Here is a 17,560-nt window from a genome sequence, read left to right on the forward strand (position 1 = left end):
TATTATCTTGTAAAGACTTTGAACTGTAGAGCCTCAGATACAGTTAACTCAGATACTGTATCCATGTAACACTGGCAGCTTAGTCTTTGTCTGTGTGACCCAGCCGTTTGGAAATGGCAGGGAGAGACACCCCACTTACACTGAGACTTTGTAAAGGCTCTGACAGTTCCTCCTTGTGTGTAGTAATATCAAGCCAACAGCTAGATATCTAACTGTACGGACTATTTGTTTGAGTACATAATGCCCTGGAGAACTTTTAAAGTTTCTCTTTGCTTTTGTTGTACACTGTGGCTGATCACATGATACTACATATAAAAAAGATAGAAATGATAATTAAATAGAAATGTAATGTTTCTTCTCACAGCCTATTTGCATGTACTTCATACTGCAATCGAATACAGTAGCAAAAAATGTTCTACTAGATTGTTAAAGGCCTGGAAAATTACAAATGTCTCAGAATAAAATGCAATCATATACAACAGTACTACAAACTACAGCAACAAAAAATATCAGTTAAACGGCATGGCACTCAGTAGAGTGCATACGTTCATCAAGGTCCAACAGTTAAATCATGCTTCACCAGATTTCACACACTTATTGTGATATTGATATTAGTCCCCTTAATGAGTCCGATTTTTTTTCATTAAAATCCATCAAATATTCCCTGGGGAAAAAACACATGCTGAAAAACGCCCTACCTACCACACTCAAAATCCTGGCTCCACCAAAATTGATCGAGTTCTTCCTTGAACCATTTTCACCAGACATCAAAAGAAATGGCTCTCTATTTTTTCATTTCTTTGGATTGTATTTCAGTTTTCATTTAAGTTTGTTTGTTATATATCTGAAGAATTTTTTTGTAAATTTTATCTCACAAGCTCATGCAGAAAAAAGGACATAGTCTTGAGGCCTCACATTTTATAAAACCCCCACAAGAGCATAATTGAGGCACCACAGGCCCATTCTATAACTGGAAACATCCAGAAAAGTGCCAAGCCAGAGCTGCTCACAGCATCTCAGATATTACCTATACCTGAGAAGGACTATCCACAACCCCAAAGAGAGGAACACTACCAAGATAACACTAGCAGGATAAGGAAGTCTAGTAAGAATATTATATACAATTAACATGAGTAAGAAAGCAAATATATAATCACGATATGTGTAAAAAGTCCAAGAGATGAGCGTTGGCATAGAAAACACAAACTTGTATAAAGTAAGTTGTTTTTGCATCATAAGGAAAGCTTGGGTCCAGACTTGTCCTGACGTTGAAAAAAGATGCTTCTTCAGCAGCAGCTTGCAGTTCTCTTTCTGCAGCAGCTCCAGTAACTACTTATTACTATTCTTGTGTTTGACGGACTATTTTTGACCTCAACCTTTTTTGCTCAAAGTGGTTGTAATTTAATTATTTAAAATAACATTTATAGGGAGAGACTAATTCTATTTTGATTGTACTGCTTACTGCTGATAGATTCTGCAAGTATAAATAAATGATCTGTGTTTGAAGTATAGATAAGATCTCCTAGATTCACTGTGAAGTTGTTTTATGTTTTGCCAATAACAGCCACACTTTAGTGATGTAAAAACATAGATTGTATGTGCTTGAGTCAGATCCATTAATGAAGGCTCTTATTGGTTGGTCTGGACTTTTAAATTAACATTTCCCTTCCAGCAAAAGTATATTTGCAGCCTAAATGATTTCCAGTTAACCACTGTTACATTTTAGAAGGATAAGTTTTTATTCGTATTCTTAGAGGCCAATGAGAGTGCGAGTAAAAGGCAGGTGGGGAAGACTTTGGAAAGAAGACATTTAGCAGCTGGACAAATCCTGTTCTTGTTCTCGTCTTGTTTTCCAGGATATTTCATTTACCACTTTAATGTGAGGGCTGAGCAGGACTCCTGTACCGGAAGTACTGGAAGTCTAAAAGCTGGAATACTCTTTTAAAGCCCTCTGTTCAATAGGTGAAGTATATTATTGTCAGCTTCTTATTTACTTTTATATATATCTTGCCTAATTTATTATATGTAAATATACAGTCTAAAAATACAATTATCAGCCGATAAATTAATTACCAACAATGTGTAGATGGTGATGTGCTGTGGCAGCCACTCTGCCAAAGTGACAAAAACTGTTACAGAATAACAATACAAATCCAGTAGTTCCAAGCCTAACCTGATGGCAGTGCCGTCCCCTCGTCTGTGCATGTGCAGCAGTAATGAGTGCAGCAGAGGCAAGGTCAAACTGTGTGAGACAGGGCTCCTCTACCTGGTCACACTGCCAGCACATGAATAATTTCTCACTCAGACTCACATTATGGCAATATTCAATCACTGGTACTTTGTATCTTGGCAAAGGTGCTCCTAAAAGGTGCACACATAAAACAACCTGAGCCGGACCTAACGGACAGTGCATGCTGAGTCAGCGTCCATTCCTTCCTCTGCTGTCCTACAGTGGAAGAATAATAGCTGCACTAGAGTGAAAACGCTTTTTGCTGCAGAGGACTCTCAACTTCAAGCCTCACAGAGCTTCATTATGCGCATTACAGCGATGAGTAGAGGGTAAGATATGAGGCGGGAGGGGAGAAGCTGACCCAGAGCTGGACCCCTCGAGCTCCACAGGCTCAGCTGATATTACACTCAGTTGACACAGCTCTTTACAGTATTTAATTACTGTGTTGATCCTGCCATTTGGCACACTGCTGCAGGTGTTAAACATTTCTGCTGTAGCTCAGTCTAAGATCATGTGCACGTTCAGTACAATGAGAAGGTCTAAGGGGGGTTTGCTAGTTTGTCAAAGTATTACCAATGTTGCAAAAGGTATAATGATTAGCTTGACTTAACACGCACTTGCGCCAGGGAATTTACTGGCTCTGTTAAGCTGCACAGTGCTTGGAGCAAAATGTATGTGAATGTGTATGAATGCACTTGAATGTTAATGTGCAGCTTTATTTTTGACTTCACAGATCCAAGTTTCCAAGAGGAAAATCTGCTTTTGTCATTCAACAGAGAAATGTGAACTCGTTGACACCCAATTAAACTGGAGGCATCTGAATAGCCCTCTGAGTCAATGCACTGTGGTGTTGCAGTGGTGCTCACAAAACACTAGAATGTACATTCTGTAGCAAAACAAGATTTACATCTTCCATTAACAAGATACTAACATTTACGCACCACCACATACTAAACCCCATTAAGATGTAAAGCAAAAGCCATACTGTAAAAATGCATAGAGCATGAATACTCTAATTGAAAATGTGTTTCTGTTTGAGGCTCTGTGAGTGATACAATAGATAGGAGGGTTAGTTGCCTTTGCCTTGGGTATCAGTCAAGCGGTAGACAGCAATCAATAATCTAATTACAGTCCACCCTGTACATTATAGTCAACACAGCTCAGGAGCAGGTTGGTCTTTCTCTGGGAAGCCATTTCCTCCTTCTATCAGGTATTTGGCAGAGCTGATCTAGCCGCAGGTTAAATATTAAATAGACGCTTGAAACTTCCATGTGGATAGATACAAATACACATTTGCATTGGTATTTACTACAGCTGCTTAACTTTCTATTAAAAAAGGAACTAAAGATGGCAAGATACAGTAGGTACACTGCATTGTTCTGTTGACCGTCAGTCAGTTCGACACTTTGTGTAGACTGAAGTATCACAACTATTAGATGGATTGCTGTTAAATTGTATACAGCCAGATCTGGTCCCCTGAGTGTGAATCCTACTCTCTTTGGTGATCCTCTAGCCAAAGAGGCACCAACAGGTCAAAGCTTTCCCTGAAATATCTCATCTACGAGATGGATTGTCATAAAACCTTTGTTCAACTGAAATTATTCTAAAATGATTAAACCTATAACAACTTTGAGGTGATACCTCAATTTTCCAGCTAAGCACTGCAATCCCGTCAAAATTGTAATGAGTCCATTAATGTGGTTTATGGTAAATAGCTCGAATTCTAAAGGCATTCCCATCAGCCTCAGCTGTACTTCATGTTTGTTGCAAATCAGCCAATGCTAGCATACTGACAAATCAAACTAAAACTGTGAAAACCTGCTTATCTCCATGTTAACATTGTCAATAACACATTACATTTACACGTTACATGTTAGCAAGCTGACACTGCCACGTACCTGATGAAACGTCAACATTTACTGAGTGGATTGGCACAGAATTGATGAAATTGGTGGTTCCCAGAGGATGAATTATATCACCACCATGAGGTTGGCATTTTGTTTTGGTCCATACATTTTTCTGCCAAATACCTAAAGAACTAATCCAATTATAGCCTCAGCTGTACTTTGTTTGCTATAATTAACAAATGTTAGCATGCTAACACACTAAATCATAATTATGAAAACCTTAAACCTAGCTTAAGGTGTAGTTTGTATTTGCTGCTAACTATATTGTGACATTTTTAACCTGGCCTCAGTTGTACTTTGTTTGGTGCTAATTTGCTAATGTCAGTATGCTAACACACTAAACTACAATCGTGAAAATGGTTAACCTAGCCAAAGCGATACTTTCTGTTAGGTGCTAATTAGCAAATATTAGCATGCTAACACACTAAACTACAATTGTGGAAACTTTCTCTCAGACAATAATTTGATGAACAATAACCAGTAAGAATAACCTCTTTACCTTTTGTGCAGCCTGCTGTCTGTCTCACACTGACTGGGTGCACACATATAAGAACACAGGTGATGGACACTAGGAACAGGCTGCAGACACGGAGCAGATACAGGACAGGTGCATGCTGGGGGACTCTATTACTCCCAGTGTCCTCAGCCTCTCATTCAGGCAGTTTTGGTTTTGGCCACAACACAGCAGCCTCTCGTCTATCATCTGGTTTGTTAGTGAGCCCATGGAGAGCAGCTGTTTTAATATTTCATCAACTGGTTAGATGTTTGCTAAACGACTCCTCTGTCGTGTTGCATTATTCAGGAGGTTTCTTACAATGCAAATGTGTCTTCACACATCAAGCTTGTCAACGCCCCCCCCTCGAGACTAGGAAAAAGAAGCGGCTGAAATACAAATGGCACATAACACATACTGTATAAGGACGGGGCTATATGCATTTGGCTATAGCTATAACAGAAGACCCAGCAGTCACATTGTGGGAGGTAACCATGGCAATCAACAGGCCTGGTTTGTCAATACAGGGAGTACAGAGAGGGGGTGGTGGAGAGAAAAGAAAAAAAGACTATCTGTAAGTGTCAGAGGAAGAAGCTTGGGGGATGTTACACAGTTTCTTACACAAAAGCTAAATCCACGTAGTACTGAGCTAGTACATATTTTACAGCAGTGGACATGTTACCAGAGTCTGAGTCAAGATTTCAGTACAAAATATAGTGTATGCATTAATACAAATTCAGTTGAGGGGTAAAAAAGCAATAAATAGTGTTACCTCTTTAAGGACTGTCTTTGGTTGACTGACCACACTGTCGGATCCAGTCATCACTGATCAACAGTTTTTACACTTAAAGTCCAACTGAACAACACAGTTAATTCACTTTAGTGTCAAAAGCCATGCCACAATCTAGTTTTAAAGGGGACATAGCATGCCCATTTTACCACAAGTTGATATGGTTCCTTGGGGTCTTAATGAAATGTCTGTAACATACTTTGGTCAAAATACCACAAGGATCATTTAAAACAGCACCCTTTTTACCCTGTATAAAACAGCCCTCCACAGAGTGACCTGTTTTGAGTGCCTGTTCCTTTAAATGCTAATGAGCCAGCTCCCCCCTCTCCCCCCATGATTTTAAACGATATAAATTACATATTTTATATGATATAAATTATCAAATATGCATCCCATACTTTGTATTCCCCTTCTGTTGTCCTGGAGTTTTAATTTTCCCAATCACATAATTAAATGTCCCCCTCTGCCCATCCACTACAAGCACACAAGCAGACAGACAGAGAGAAAGAGAGGTGGGGGGGGGGCTATGAAGACCATCATTTACCCCCGAACCCCGACATTCAACGGGTACAACAACAAGCGGAGAAAGCAGAATCGCGGGCTGACCTTATATATACAGTCTATGGGGCTGACCAGCGCGGAGAAATGCTCGTCCCGTGTGAACAGCCAGGCGGCTGCGCGCTGGAGAACGGCGCTGCGCTGCCTGGCGGCGCTTCCGCGTCCGGTGTAAACCCGGCATAACGAGTGGGGGGGCTCTGTGTGTGTGTGTGCCAGTGTTACAGTAGTGCTGAACACTGCAGAAGTCTTCCACACTGCTGGCTGTGTGGCGTTGACACAAATTCCAGCTCACGCACGGGAGAGCGAGCGGTCGCGCCCGAGCAACTGCTGCAGCCTCCCAGTCCCAACGATCCAGACAAATGCCACATGTGAGTGAATCGCGGGCTGACCAGCGCGGAGAAATGCGCCTCCCGTGTGAACAGCCAGGCTTGGGAACGGCTCTGCGCTGCCTCGCAGCCTCGCTGCGTCCGGTGTAAACCCGGCATAACGAGTGTGGGGGGGCGGGGGGGATGAGGTGGGGGGTGGGCCAAGACCATGTAGGGAGACTTCCAGTGTATTGTTACGACACAATACACAGGAAGCTCATTCGAGTCACTCAAGCATGACGTTTCTGACTTAGAGGAACCATAACAAAACGCGCGAGTGTTTTTTTTCCAGAGTTTTTGGGTTGGTAGACATGCCAGATACCCACATTAACCTGTAGAAGCACTAACAAAGTGGAATTTGCATGCTATGTCCCCTTTAATATTTTGGCATTGACGGTCAGAACTTTGAACAGATATTCATGGCCCAAAGAGAATAATTTCTACCAAATGTTGGTCGACTTTTCCTGTAGAGCCACCATCAGGTTGACATTTGTGGTTTTAGGTTCAATGTTTCCACAACCATTAAATTGTCATGAAATTGTATTCAGACATTCAGAAAAAAATTCATTAAATATTCATTTCCATTTTAGAGATGTTTAATGTGTGGTTTTTCTCATGGGTTATTTCATTAAAGAATAAAAATGTATTATTAGTATTAGAGTATTAGTATTATTATAATTGTTCACAACCACAAAAATTCCAAATAGCAAATGAAATATGAAACAGTAACCCAGCATTATTCATTATGCATCACCATCAATCATGGTTAGTTTTGTCCATCACATTCCAGTCACTAACACCAGCACTATAACATTTGGACTGTGACACATGACAGGCTTATAAGTTACAACAATGCTACAAAATGTGGAGAAAGTCAAGAAGGGCTGGGCGATAAAACGATAAAGATAATAATCGCGATATAAAATATCCTCTATAGAAATATAAGACATGGTCTCTATAATGTTGATAGAACTAATCCCATCCATGTTGTGACAGACAACACAAACGCCCAATGACAATGAGAATAGCGCCACGCTGAACCAATCATGTGACTGGAATAGAGTTACAGCCACGTCAGGTTAGGTTGACGCACACAGCGCAGAGTGTAGGAGCAGCAGCAGCACACGTGCTAATGTTTGGGCTCCTGCAGAGAGGTGGACGACTCTGCATCGATACAGTGACAGAACGTAATTGATTCATGTTTTCCGCTACGTTCATAGTTTAAGCGGTTTTCATCCTCTGAATAATAATAATTTAAAAATGTAACTTCTTTGTTGCAGAAGAAGCAAGGCCCCGTTTATCCAGGAACATAAATATGAGTTTTTTATAAAGATCAGTTCTACGTGTGATTGATTAGAAAACATCAGAGGAGCAGAGTCACTTGTTGACCTGCGCAGAGTAATGCGCCTCAGTGCAGTGGTGCTGATTTAATTTATATCATTTTTTTCCATATCGCCCAGTGAATATAAAAACTTTATAAAAATATGTGAAAACGATCCCAAAGAAATCCCAGTTGAGTAACAGATTTGTCAAAGCAACCTGGAAACCTGAAAACTATTAGTAACCGATAAGTTGTCTTTGTTTTTCTACTATGACTGATATTAGCGTGACCTGCATGGTTACATAGTAAATCTCACTCGAAACTCAGTGCATTCTTTAAATGTTCTAAAAGCATAGAAAGTGTCTAACAGTCTAACATCAGGCATCTGGTATGAGTTGGACTCTAGCCAAGCAGGAGGTAGGGTGGGTTGTGTGGTGCTGTGCTAGCCTCATTTGCTCTCCATCCTCTGTCCGTCCCTCCCCTCCTCCCTCTCCTCTCCCCCCTCCTCTCCTATCTCCTCCTCTCTCTGTGCTGCTGGCAGAGAGTGTACAGATCAAAGCATGAACAGAACAAACCGCAGGCCTTCTCACCCTGCAAGAGGTCTGTACTGAAACGCAATACAACTGGCCAGGAACAAGCAGAGATGACTGAGAGGAGGTGCAACTAGCCTCACTGTGGCCAAAAACTAGTACTTTAAAGCACAGAGGAGCTTAATGATGCATTAGCCCGGCTGGATTAAAAAAAACTAAAACATGTACAACTGCTTAATGTCATGTGTACACAGTGGTTGGTTGTTGTCAGTTATGGCTGCATGATGTATACAGTTTTTTTTGTGTAAAATAGATTATTACAATGTGCGCAAAAAAGTCAAAAGGTAAAACAGAAGACAGTTGGCTGTATGAGCTGCCTCGTGTGACATCAGTCTCATAAACTGTAATGTGAATAATTACAGTCTACAAGGACCAACTGACTCGGACGGTCAGGGACTGTCATGACTCGGGGTAGTTAGCCGACTTTGGCTGTCCTGTAGCCAACCTCCAAATATGGGATTTCAGGGCTGATAACAATAACCAGTAATTTCCTCCGCCAAGGAGTTAGTGTTTTCATTGGCATTTGTTTGTTTGTTTGTTTATCTGTAAGTTAGCATGAGTAACAAATGGGATGACCACAAAACTTAGTGAAATAATGCATTATGGGTAAGGGAAGAACATATTAAATAGGGTTAGATTGGAGAGAAAATGTTGTACGGCTAAAGGGTCAACATATTAATATGACAAGCAAAATATACAGCATGCAACATTTGTTATTGCACAATGCTCTAACCTTATTACGGTTTCTTGGACTGTTTGACCTGCTGTATCAACCTGCCTGTTTTATTTATTTTTCTGCTGATATGGACCTATGAGTCTGAAATAAGGCTAAATAATCAGTAATAATAATGATATATACAATCTGATGTAAATTTTGGCTACACATTTTCTCAGTCTTCAGAAGATAATAATAATAATAATAAAAGACTAAATCAATTATTTTTATAAATGTACATTAAAACACACATTTCAGATATGTAATCAGATAATTCATGTTCTGCGCCAAAATCTTTTCTTTGTTTTAGTCATAATAGGAGACTCTTGTTTCTTCTCTCTAGTCTCTCTAGCCTCTCCATCTGCTACTTGCAGGTCGCTGAGCAGTAAGAGGAACAGTAGAGAAAATCCTCCCTGCTTCTCTCTGTACTGTTGCCTTGGCAACTTTGGCAGACAGACTTTAATGTGTGTTATGTCAGCCTCTTAGGTTTCTGTAAAGTGTAACCACAGTACTCTGCTACCGGCCTCTGAACTTTTGCAGAAGTTGGGGACGAAAGTGCTTTGCTCAAGGGCCCCGACAAACGAGGGGCCACACACCCACAGCTTCCCTCTCAACAATGAATAGAGGAAATGGGTTTTGAAATGGTTAGTCAGTTACCTTCTGCTCACAACCTTCTGTAAAGGCAGGGTTAGTAAGTTTTTTATGAAATACTTGTTATTTGATGAAATTACTGTGCTCTCACTGTCCATGATTGGAGTCTTTAACAGCCGAAGAGACACACACCACTGAAGCAGAGACGATAGACACAAGTTATTGAGCGAGTCACAGAAAAGTTGGCTTCCAGCAGTTGTCAGACAGTGTGCGTTCATGTGTTTTGGGGCCATAGATTTGAAGAGGGGGCCGATGGGAGCGGGTGGGATGTATCGGTTGCATTCTTGCTAAGTGTAGCCTGCTCTTTCTAGTTTTTCCAGGATTGCCAACCCTAGATATTATTTTGTCGTTGCACCAGACAAAATTTTTCACAAATGAGCTGTTTCAAAACATCAGCAGTTAGACACAATATCAAAGAATGTATCGTTAAAATGTCTCATCTGTTGTTGCATATAGCACCCAGGGCTTAGACTAGCCTCTAAATACCATGCAACACTGTGGTGCATTAAAGGTAGAGCAAAATAAAGTATTGATAGGCTCATGCATCCCATAAAGTAACTAACATGTTTAACAGCCAGCGATATTTCCATCCATTGTCTAAACTAATTATCTGAGCAAGTCAATACTGTGGGGTACAGTAGCTTAGAGACATGTCGTGTGCTGCGTCTACTGGATGTGGAGGCTGCACAATAACATAACAGTGATAGTTACGTGTTTTTTATATGTATAATTTCAAAAAAATGTGTTAAGATATTCTTATCTACAATGTCCCAAAACCTGTGAGTCACATTCACTAAACAGGACACTGGCACAAGGACACACACACACACACACACACACACACACACACACACACACACACACACACACACACACACACACACACACACACACGCACACGCACACAAGCAGTGATGCTGCATGACAAACGATGGGTTTCTTTCTGTGGGCTAGAGGAGAGGGCAGGATAGGCTGAGGCTTGATACTGTTCAGAACAGGCTATAGCTCAGTATGAAGAAGACGAGCTGAGCAGTTGGCGTGAGCTGCGGTAATAAATGAGGCTGAAGAAGTTCAAGCAAGTGAGTCATCAACTGAAACACGTCCACTTTCAGTAAATCAAGGGACAAATGTATCACGTCAGCAAACATGCTGACTGACAAGTGATCTCTGGGAAGTCTGCTCTGGAAACACCACAGCACTCAGCACTAAGCTCTGGGGGAACACTTTGGGTTAACATGATAATTTGCATTTATCCTCAAAGAATTAGCCCAACAGGCTGCCATAACTCCCAACCACTATGCTCTCTGTCACCTGCCCCACAAGATGAGGATACGTCTACCATTGTCCAACTAATTATGACTAATTGTAAAGATTATATCTGTGAATTTGTTTCATATAATATTGCAATCTTGTAATTCTGAAATTATCCTCTGTTCATTACTGACATTGGATCATTTGGTGCCCGGGTGAAGGATTAATATCACAGTCATGTTTCAGTTATGACAACATAATCATCCATTTACTTTGATAGATACTGTGATTGTTCAGGTTTTACTGAGCCAATAGCCTTTGCTTCTTATTACATCCAATGTTAACCTAAGAGGAGGACGGAATAGACCTGCTGCTGGTAGATTTTTCGTTCAGAAAACAAGGATCTTTTCTGTTTGTATTTTTCTATGCCTCACTCTTCAATCACATTCTTCATCCATGATGACCTATAAATTTAAGGGCCAGTGTTATGTTTCGAATGTCGTGGTCAAAGTTACTCTATGCATAATTTATTCTACCCCACCTGGGCACATCTTCTGCTGCGGAGGGACAGACATCTGGTGTTGCTGACTGTACTAGCATCCAGCAACATATTCAACAGCCTCTTGATAACATGCCAAATTTGATTCCAGTAAATAAACAGTTTTCCTGCAAAAGAAATGAGCATCAGGAGTCACATGTCCCATCAAAGACCCCAGAAGAGAAGAACAACACTGGAGTAAACCACTGTGACTGCCAGGTTCAGGATTTAATTCACTTCTGCACAAATGTAACCACTGTTGCAGGTGGAAATTACAAATCGCTTTGCAGATTTCAATCGTCTCATTCAGATTGGCTCATAGATTTGTAGTCACTTATGATACAGTTCAAGCATTAACACTGCTGATCGAACGCAACATAGTTTAATCTGTACAGAAAGAGAAATGTAAAAAAAGACTAGCTGTGTGCTGTTTGGTCCCGGTTCAGTGTCGGAATCTGAACTGGTTTCAGTCTGTGGCTCATCTTTTTAATAGTACAGCGGAATGACTCATTATACAGTATATTGTTATCCAGGTTATTAGCTCAGCAACCACCCACCTACAACACATCCATCACATCACGATTGTTTCTGTGGCTTCTGTGATCTTTGAGTCAGCTTTCTACTATACATGTATCACGGCAGAGCTGACGACAGAGCTTTTAGCCAACAGTGAGGGCAGCTCCAATGTAAAAAGCTGTGGATTCACTCAGAGATAATAAAGATGTTTTAGTTTAGTTTCTCAGTTCAGCTTGAAGTTTTGGTAAGAAAAAAGAAGGTTGCTCATTTTAAAATAAAACAATAGCTACTATGTTAACAGAATTGTGTCTCTGTTGTAGCTCAGTGGGACTCACCTATATACAGTGAGGAGTCCTTCCTGTGGACATGGTCGTCGATGTAGGACACTCCCAGAGGCTGGACAGGTGTGGCTCCGATGCCCAGCAGAACCTGGGCTCCGATCAGCAGAAGGTACATCATGTTGGTGTTGGCTCGGTTGCCACATTTAAACCCAGAGTCTCGGTTTTCTGACCTGGAGTTGTTGGAGCAGATGTCCCTGCCGTCCTCGGCGTGCCAGGAGTCGCCGGCCTCATACTCATACTGATGGGTCAGGAACTCCGGCAGGGCGGACAGCAACGCTCCAAGAGCCATGACGATACCGCCGCAGCCAATGAGGCGGGGTCTGTGGGCCTTGGCGCCAAAGTAGCTGACAAACAGGATGAGGGCCAGGTTACCGATCTCAAAGCTGCTGGCGATGACGCCCACATCGGCACTCTGCAGGTTGAAGCGTCTCTCCAGAGTGGTTAGAACACTTACCTGGTGGAGAGAGGGAGAGAGAGCAAGAGTTATGAAGTGTTTTTACAACCATTTAGGACTGTCGATTAAACCACAGCCACTAATTTTGTTGAGCAGGTTTATACATGTAATTTTATATAGAGTAGTTATTATTTTTGTGTAAAATATTGAGGCAGAACATTTAGCTTCAGGTGCTATTCAGTAGAAGGGCAGTAGTATAAACGCAGCCATCTGCCATTCCCCCAGAGCTCGTACCAGCCACCAGTGACCTGTTGATACCTCACAGAAGCTGATCCGTTCTGCGGGCTGATCTGCTTCCAACATCTTCATCCCCACACTCCCCCGCCTTCTCCCAAAACAACCCCGAGGCTAAGCTGATGCCAGCCCTGAGAGAGGGGGATAAGTGCATGTGTGTGGCTTCAGGCAAGAAACCTGGTGCAGCTGTTCTAATTATGCAGCGGACACAAACACATTGTACCAGCTGGGTTCTGGCTGTGTGTAAGCGACACACTGGCCCTTACATCAACTGCGTGCTGATATAGGACTCACAAGTAAAATTTAAGTATTAAATTATTTATTAATCATCCACCCACAGCGAAAGGTGCAGTATAATTCCCAAGACTTCTTGATGAAAGAGGAATTTTCACAGGATTATCCAAGTAAAATAAGATGGATCATGTGTCATATCCATTAACTTTTATTTCAGTATTGCCTATCCTGTTTGTCTTTTCAAACAGCAGCGAAATCTGAATTTCGAAGTATAGTTGTTATGTTTTTAACCAAGAAGGGCTACAGCTAATGATTATTTTCATTATTTATTTACTCAATAAAATATCCCTCATTTAGAAAAATGCCTGTCAACATTTCCCAACGGCTTTAATTCTCTTTTATTAATTAAAACAAATAAAAGCTACAAATTAACAATTTAGCAGTTGGAGAACAAAAATAGTTGATAAGTTGTTGATCAACTAATCAATAACTCAATCGTTCTGCTCTAACAGCCAATTTGAGTACTTTGTATGAAAATACCATTTCTAATTTGTCAAGAACGGCCCACAAAGCAGCTTGTACTTCATTTTACCTTTCTAGGGGGTTTTGCAAGAAATAGATTGTCTCTGGGTAAACAAGTCCTACATCTACAATATTCATCCATCAAGGGTTGTGGAAGAGGCGGTCCAACCTGAACACCAGTCCATCACGGGGCTGACATCTACAATATGTTTATTAAGAGGCAATGAATTATATTAATTCTGAAGGTGAAATGCCCTCAGCCTAGTTACTCTGTCCTTTGCCTGACCTTGGTACGCCACCAGAGACATCTGGACAAAGCCAGAAAACTGGTGAGAAAAAAAATCAATGAACAATCTGTACTTCATTTCTCAAATGGTCAAATGGATGTCACAGTTCTTTTTAGTGGAACGCTGGGCTAGTTGTGTTACCATTCTGGCACCACTACAAGACTATTAAACTAACTACTGTGAAAATGACTTTACTGAACAACGTTTGTGTCCAGTGTTCATACAAAATTCTGACACAGAGGTCACAACCTCTGGACGACAAGGCAAAGACTGAGCTACTTTTAAAAGTTGTATGTGGGATCATATCGGATACTGATGGAGAACAGCCACTGACCTTCAGCTATAACAGCTTTCTCCTGTTACACACCTTTAGGGTTTAGTTTAGTTTTAAGGTAATTTACTTGTTAAAAGACAATTGTGCATTGAAAAGAAGAGGAGAAAATAAATGCCCACAGCGAACAAAAAAAGTGGCTGAGTGACAAAAAGACAGGAAACAGAAGATGATGACAAACAATATTTTATACAAGAGAGGGCACACTGTAGTGCTTTAGTCTGCAGAGGGATTTGCTAAAGAGGCACATTTGTTTTGGGATGCTGCCTCAAAAGAGAAACTTCTACTGCAAGAACATTTTAATGCACTTTAAACTTGCGACGTGTACAAAACATGTTTAAACCAAAATGTGAAGTATTACTGTCTATGTGGCCATATTTAGGTCTTTTGCTGATTTTCCTGGACTGAGTCACCCTTTCACATTTAAAAATGGTTTCCCACAAAGCTTTAATAAGCATCTCTAATTGTCTTTCACTGTAGCCTCTAAAAAGCTATAACTCATAAAGTAGAGGTGTTACGTTCCTGACATCAATATAAATAACTTTCAGCCCCATCCTCTTGTCAAACTACATTTATTAGTAGTATCAAAACATCTATAACCAATAAATAATTTTAGAATGTAGGACAAGATGGAGAATATCCCTTGTATCTTTGAAGGTCTACCTGAATACAATGGTATAAAGATCTACAGGAAGTGTTTGGGCCAATTCTCTAGTAAATGTCACCACAGATGCATTACAGGCTGCTCCGGTTGAGGCTTATTTGGCCACACCATAAAGATCAATCATTACTATCACAGCCTTTGCAACGAATCTTACATCATTTTAAGCACATTAGTGTGATTATGTCACAGATAATCCAGTGTTAAATAATTAGTAAAAAAAAAGCATCTTTTCTTAAATTACAAAATAAGGTGTTGTCTCTCTTCTCTCTTGTGGTGATCACGTCATCTCCTATAGGCCTGTATCCTCCAGTGTCAAAGGCCTCCTGCGCTACTGAAGCATGTGGCTGTAGCATGAGCCGGCAGACTGGATGCGCCAGTGTCCCGACCGGTGTTTCATAACCTGCTCTCACCCTCAGTCCGTATATACGCATAGAGAATTCTCCAGCAACAACGTGGAGCCGACGGCCGCGGTGACGCGCTTTGTGTCGTGCGGATGGTGCATAGGCCTGATGGATCATACGCAGCAAGTCATCAATCAGTGAGAGCACCGCGTCCCGTGCTCACTGGATGATGGGATTATTCTAATGTGATCAGAATAACATGATTATTAGCCGCATCAGCGCAAGCGCCGCATCGTTACCCGCCGTCTACCTGTGAATGTTTGAAGGGCGCCGGAGAGACACTGAGATACGACGCGTCCTCTCCGCACCAGCACCGTGGCTGTGGCACAGAAACTCACCAGATAGGCTCCCACCGTGCCCTGAGCCAACATGAGCGCACACTCCGACACCAGGAAGATCTTGATGTTGGAGAAGCACGAGGTCTTCTTCTGGTTGTCATCCTGCTCCGGGTCGTCGGTGCTGCTGCGCTCGGTGCAGATCTGGTTTTTCACCTGCATCCTTCGGCTCAGGCTCCGGTCGGCTTGGACGGCATCAAAGTGAACGGGCTCGGTCCGGCGGAGCGCATCGGGCTCTGGTGACGAGCTGCACTGCAGAGGAAATGCGAAGCTGCTGTCAGGAGCCCGTCTAGGCTGGAACACAGGGCGAGAAATACTGCTGTCCACTCAGCATTACGCACAGTCCGTCAGCGAGCTCTCTTCACCGCCTGTCCGGCCACTGCCTATCGGCTACATCATATTTAAATACGTACGTTACGCATGTATATGTGCGACGGCTTCTTACAGCCGACGTATAGAACTACAGGATGCTGCCTCTCTCACATCCGGGATGTTGCATCTCCATCCAGGAACAGGTGCTGGTTTGGCTTCCTCAGCCGATCTGCAGCTCCGCATCCTACAGGCTGCGATGCTCCTCCCTCCCTCCCTCCATGAACCAAGCCAGGGCGAGAGAGCTGCACTTAAACACACACACATGCACGTCTCGCTATAGCTGTGAGGACACTCTTTGACATAATGCATTCCCTAGCCCCCCGTCCTAACCTTCACCTAATTCTAACCATAACCCGCAAACAGCCCTTTGGATTTGTGGGGATCAGCCAAAATGTCCTCACAGTGATGGTATTACACCAAAATTGGCCCTCATAACTATAGATAGACATGCGCACACACACACTCTCTCTCTCGTTCTCATAATTGTACCTGTGCGCACTACCTGTGTTCACTAAACCATCACAAATACAAATCCACTGGACTGACAATGACACAGCACAAACTAATTTTTCTCATCAGTCCATGTTTACGGCTGCTCTCCTTAATACAGCTACAGAAAACACCAGGAGCCCCCTCCTGATTAGTCTGTATCTCCACATGTTTGGCAGCCATGTCATTCCAGTGTCTGTTAAATTTGGAATTTTGGGGAAATGTCGTCAGTCGTGTAAAGAATAGAACAAAACATTATTTTGGCACATACATACAAATAGTGAAATCAAAGACATTGCTGATCTTGCAGTGGTCTCTTTATTTTTCCAGAGCGATTTATCATCTTGTTTTGTTTTTTTAATCTTATATGCTTTAACCTAATGCAGCAGTGTTTGTGCACGGACTCTCTAAGGGGCATGGGGCAAAAGAAGAAAAGAAAGAAGAGAAAGGGAGGCATTTGTACTGTGTTTGCACACTTCTTTGTCTGAAGGTTAAGTTTTGCCCTGTCACTGCATGGTGTTGCACTGGAAGTAACCACAGGATCCCTTTAAGGCACAAACACTTAGGCACACATAGAAGTGTCCTCAGGGAAAACATGACACAGGGACATGTCCTGTTAAGGCCTAGACATCCTGGATTAATACATCTCAAAAAAGGACATGGGGAGCTGCCCCCTCTGTGCATGCCTTGATGTGATGTTATGCTATGTTATATTTATATTGTTATGTTATGTTATACTAGTTATGTTATACCATGCTATGTTATGCTATGTTTTGTTGTGCTATGTATAATGTTGCATTATGTTATGTTATGCTATTATGCTATGTTATTATGTGTTATGTTATGTTACCTTATGTTATGTTATGTGATGTTATTAGATAATCTGCTGTATCTTCAGGCTTGACTGAAGTGTACTCAGCTGGCTTCAGGGTGGTTAAAAATTCAACACTTGCCAAACATAACTCTTTGCA

General features: G+C 41.7%; 1 protein-coding gene across 1 annotated transcript in view; it reads right to left on the reverse strand.

Moving 5' to 3' along the window:
• LOC118112214 (solute carrier organic anion transporter family member 3A1) overlaps positions 1–16,271 on the reverse strand; it is a 29,222-nt gene extending 12,951 nt beyond the window's left edge. The window contains exons 1-2 of the mRNA XM_035161765.2: positions 15,732–16,271; positions 12,261–12,720 (exon numbers count right to left, since the gene is read on the reverse strand). Of these exons, the coding sequence (XP_035017656.1) occupies positions 12,261–12,720; positions 15,732–15,890 (619 nt within the window). The 5' untranslated portion in view covers positions 15,891–16,271. The remainder of the gene's footprint in view (positions 1–12,260; positions 12,721–15,731) is intronic.
• Between the last annotated feature and the right edge of the window lie 1,289 nt (positions 16,272–17,560).

The sequence above is a fragment of the Hippoglossus stenolepis genome, chromosome 1 (assembly GCF_022539355.2).
Source record: "Hippoglossus stenolepis isolate QCI-W04-F060 chromosome 1, HSTE1.2, whole genome shotgun sequence".
In the NCBI taxonomy this organism is placed as follows: Eukaryota; Metazoa; Chordata; class Actinopteri; order Pleuronectiformes; family Pleuronectidae; genus Hippoglossus; species Hippoglossus stenolepis.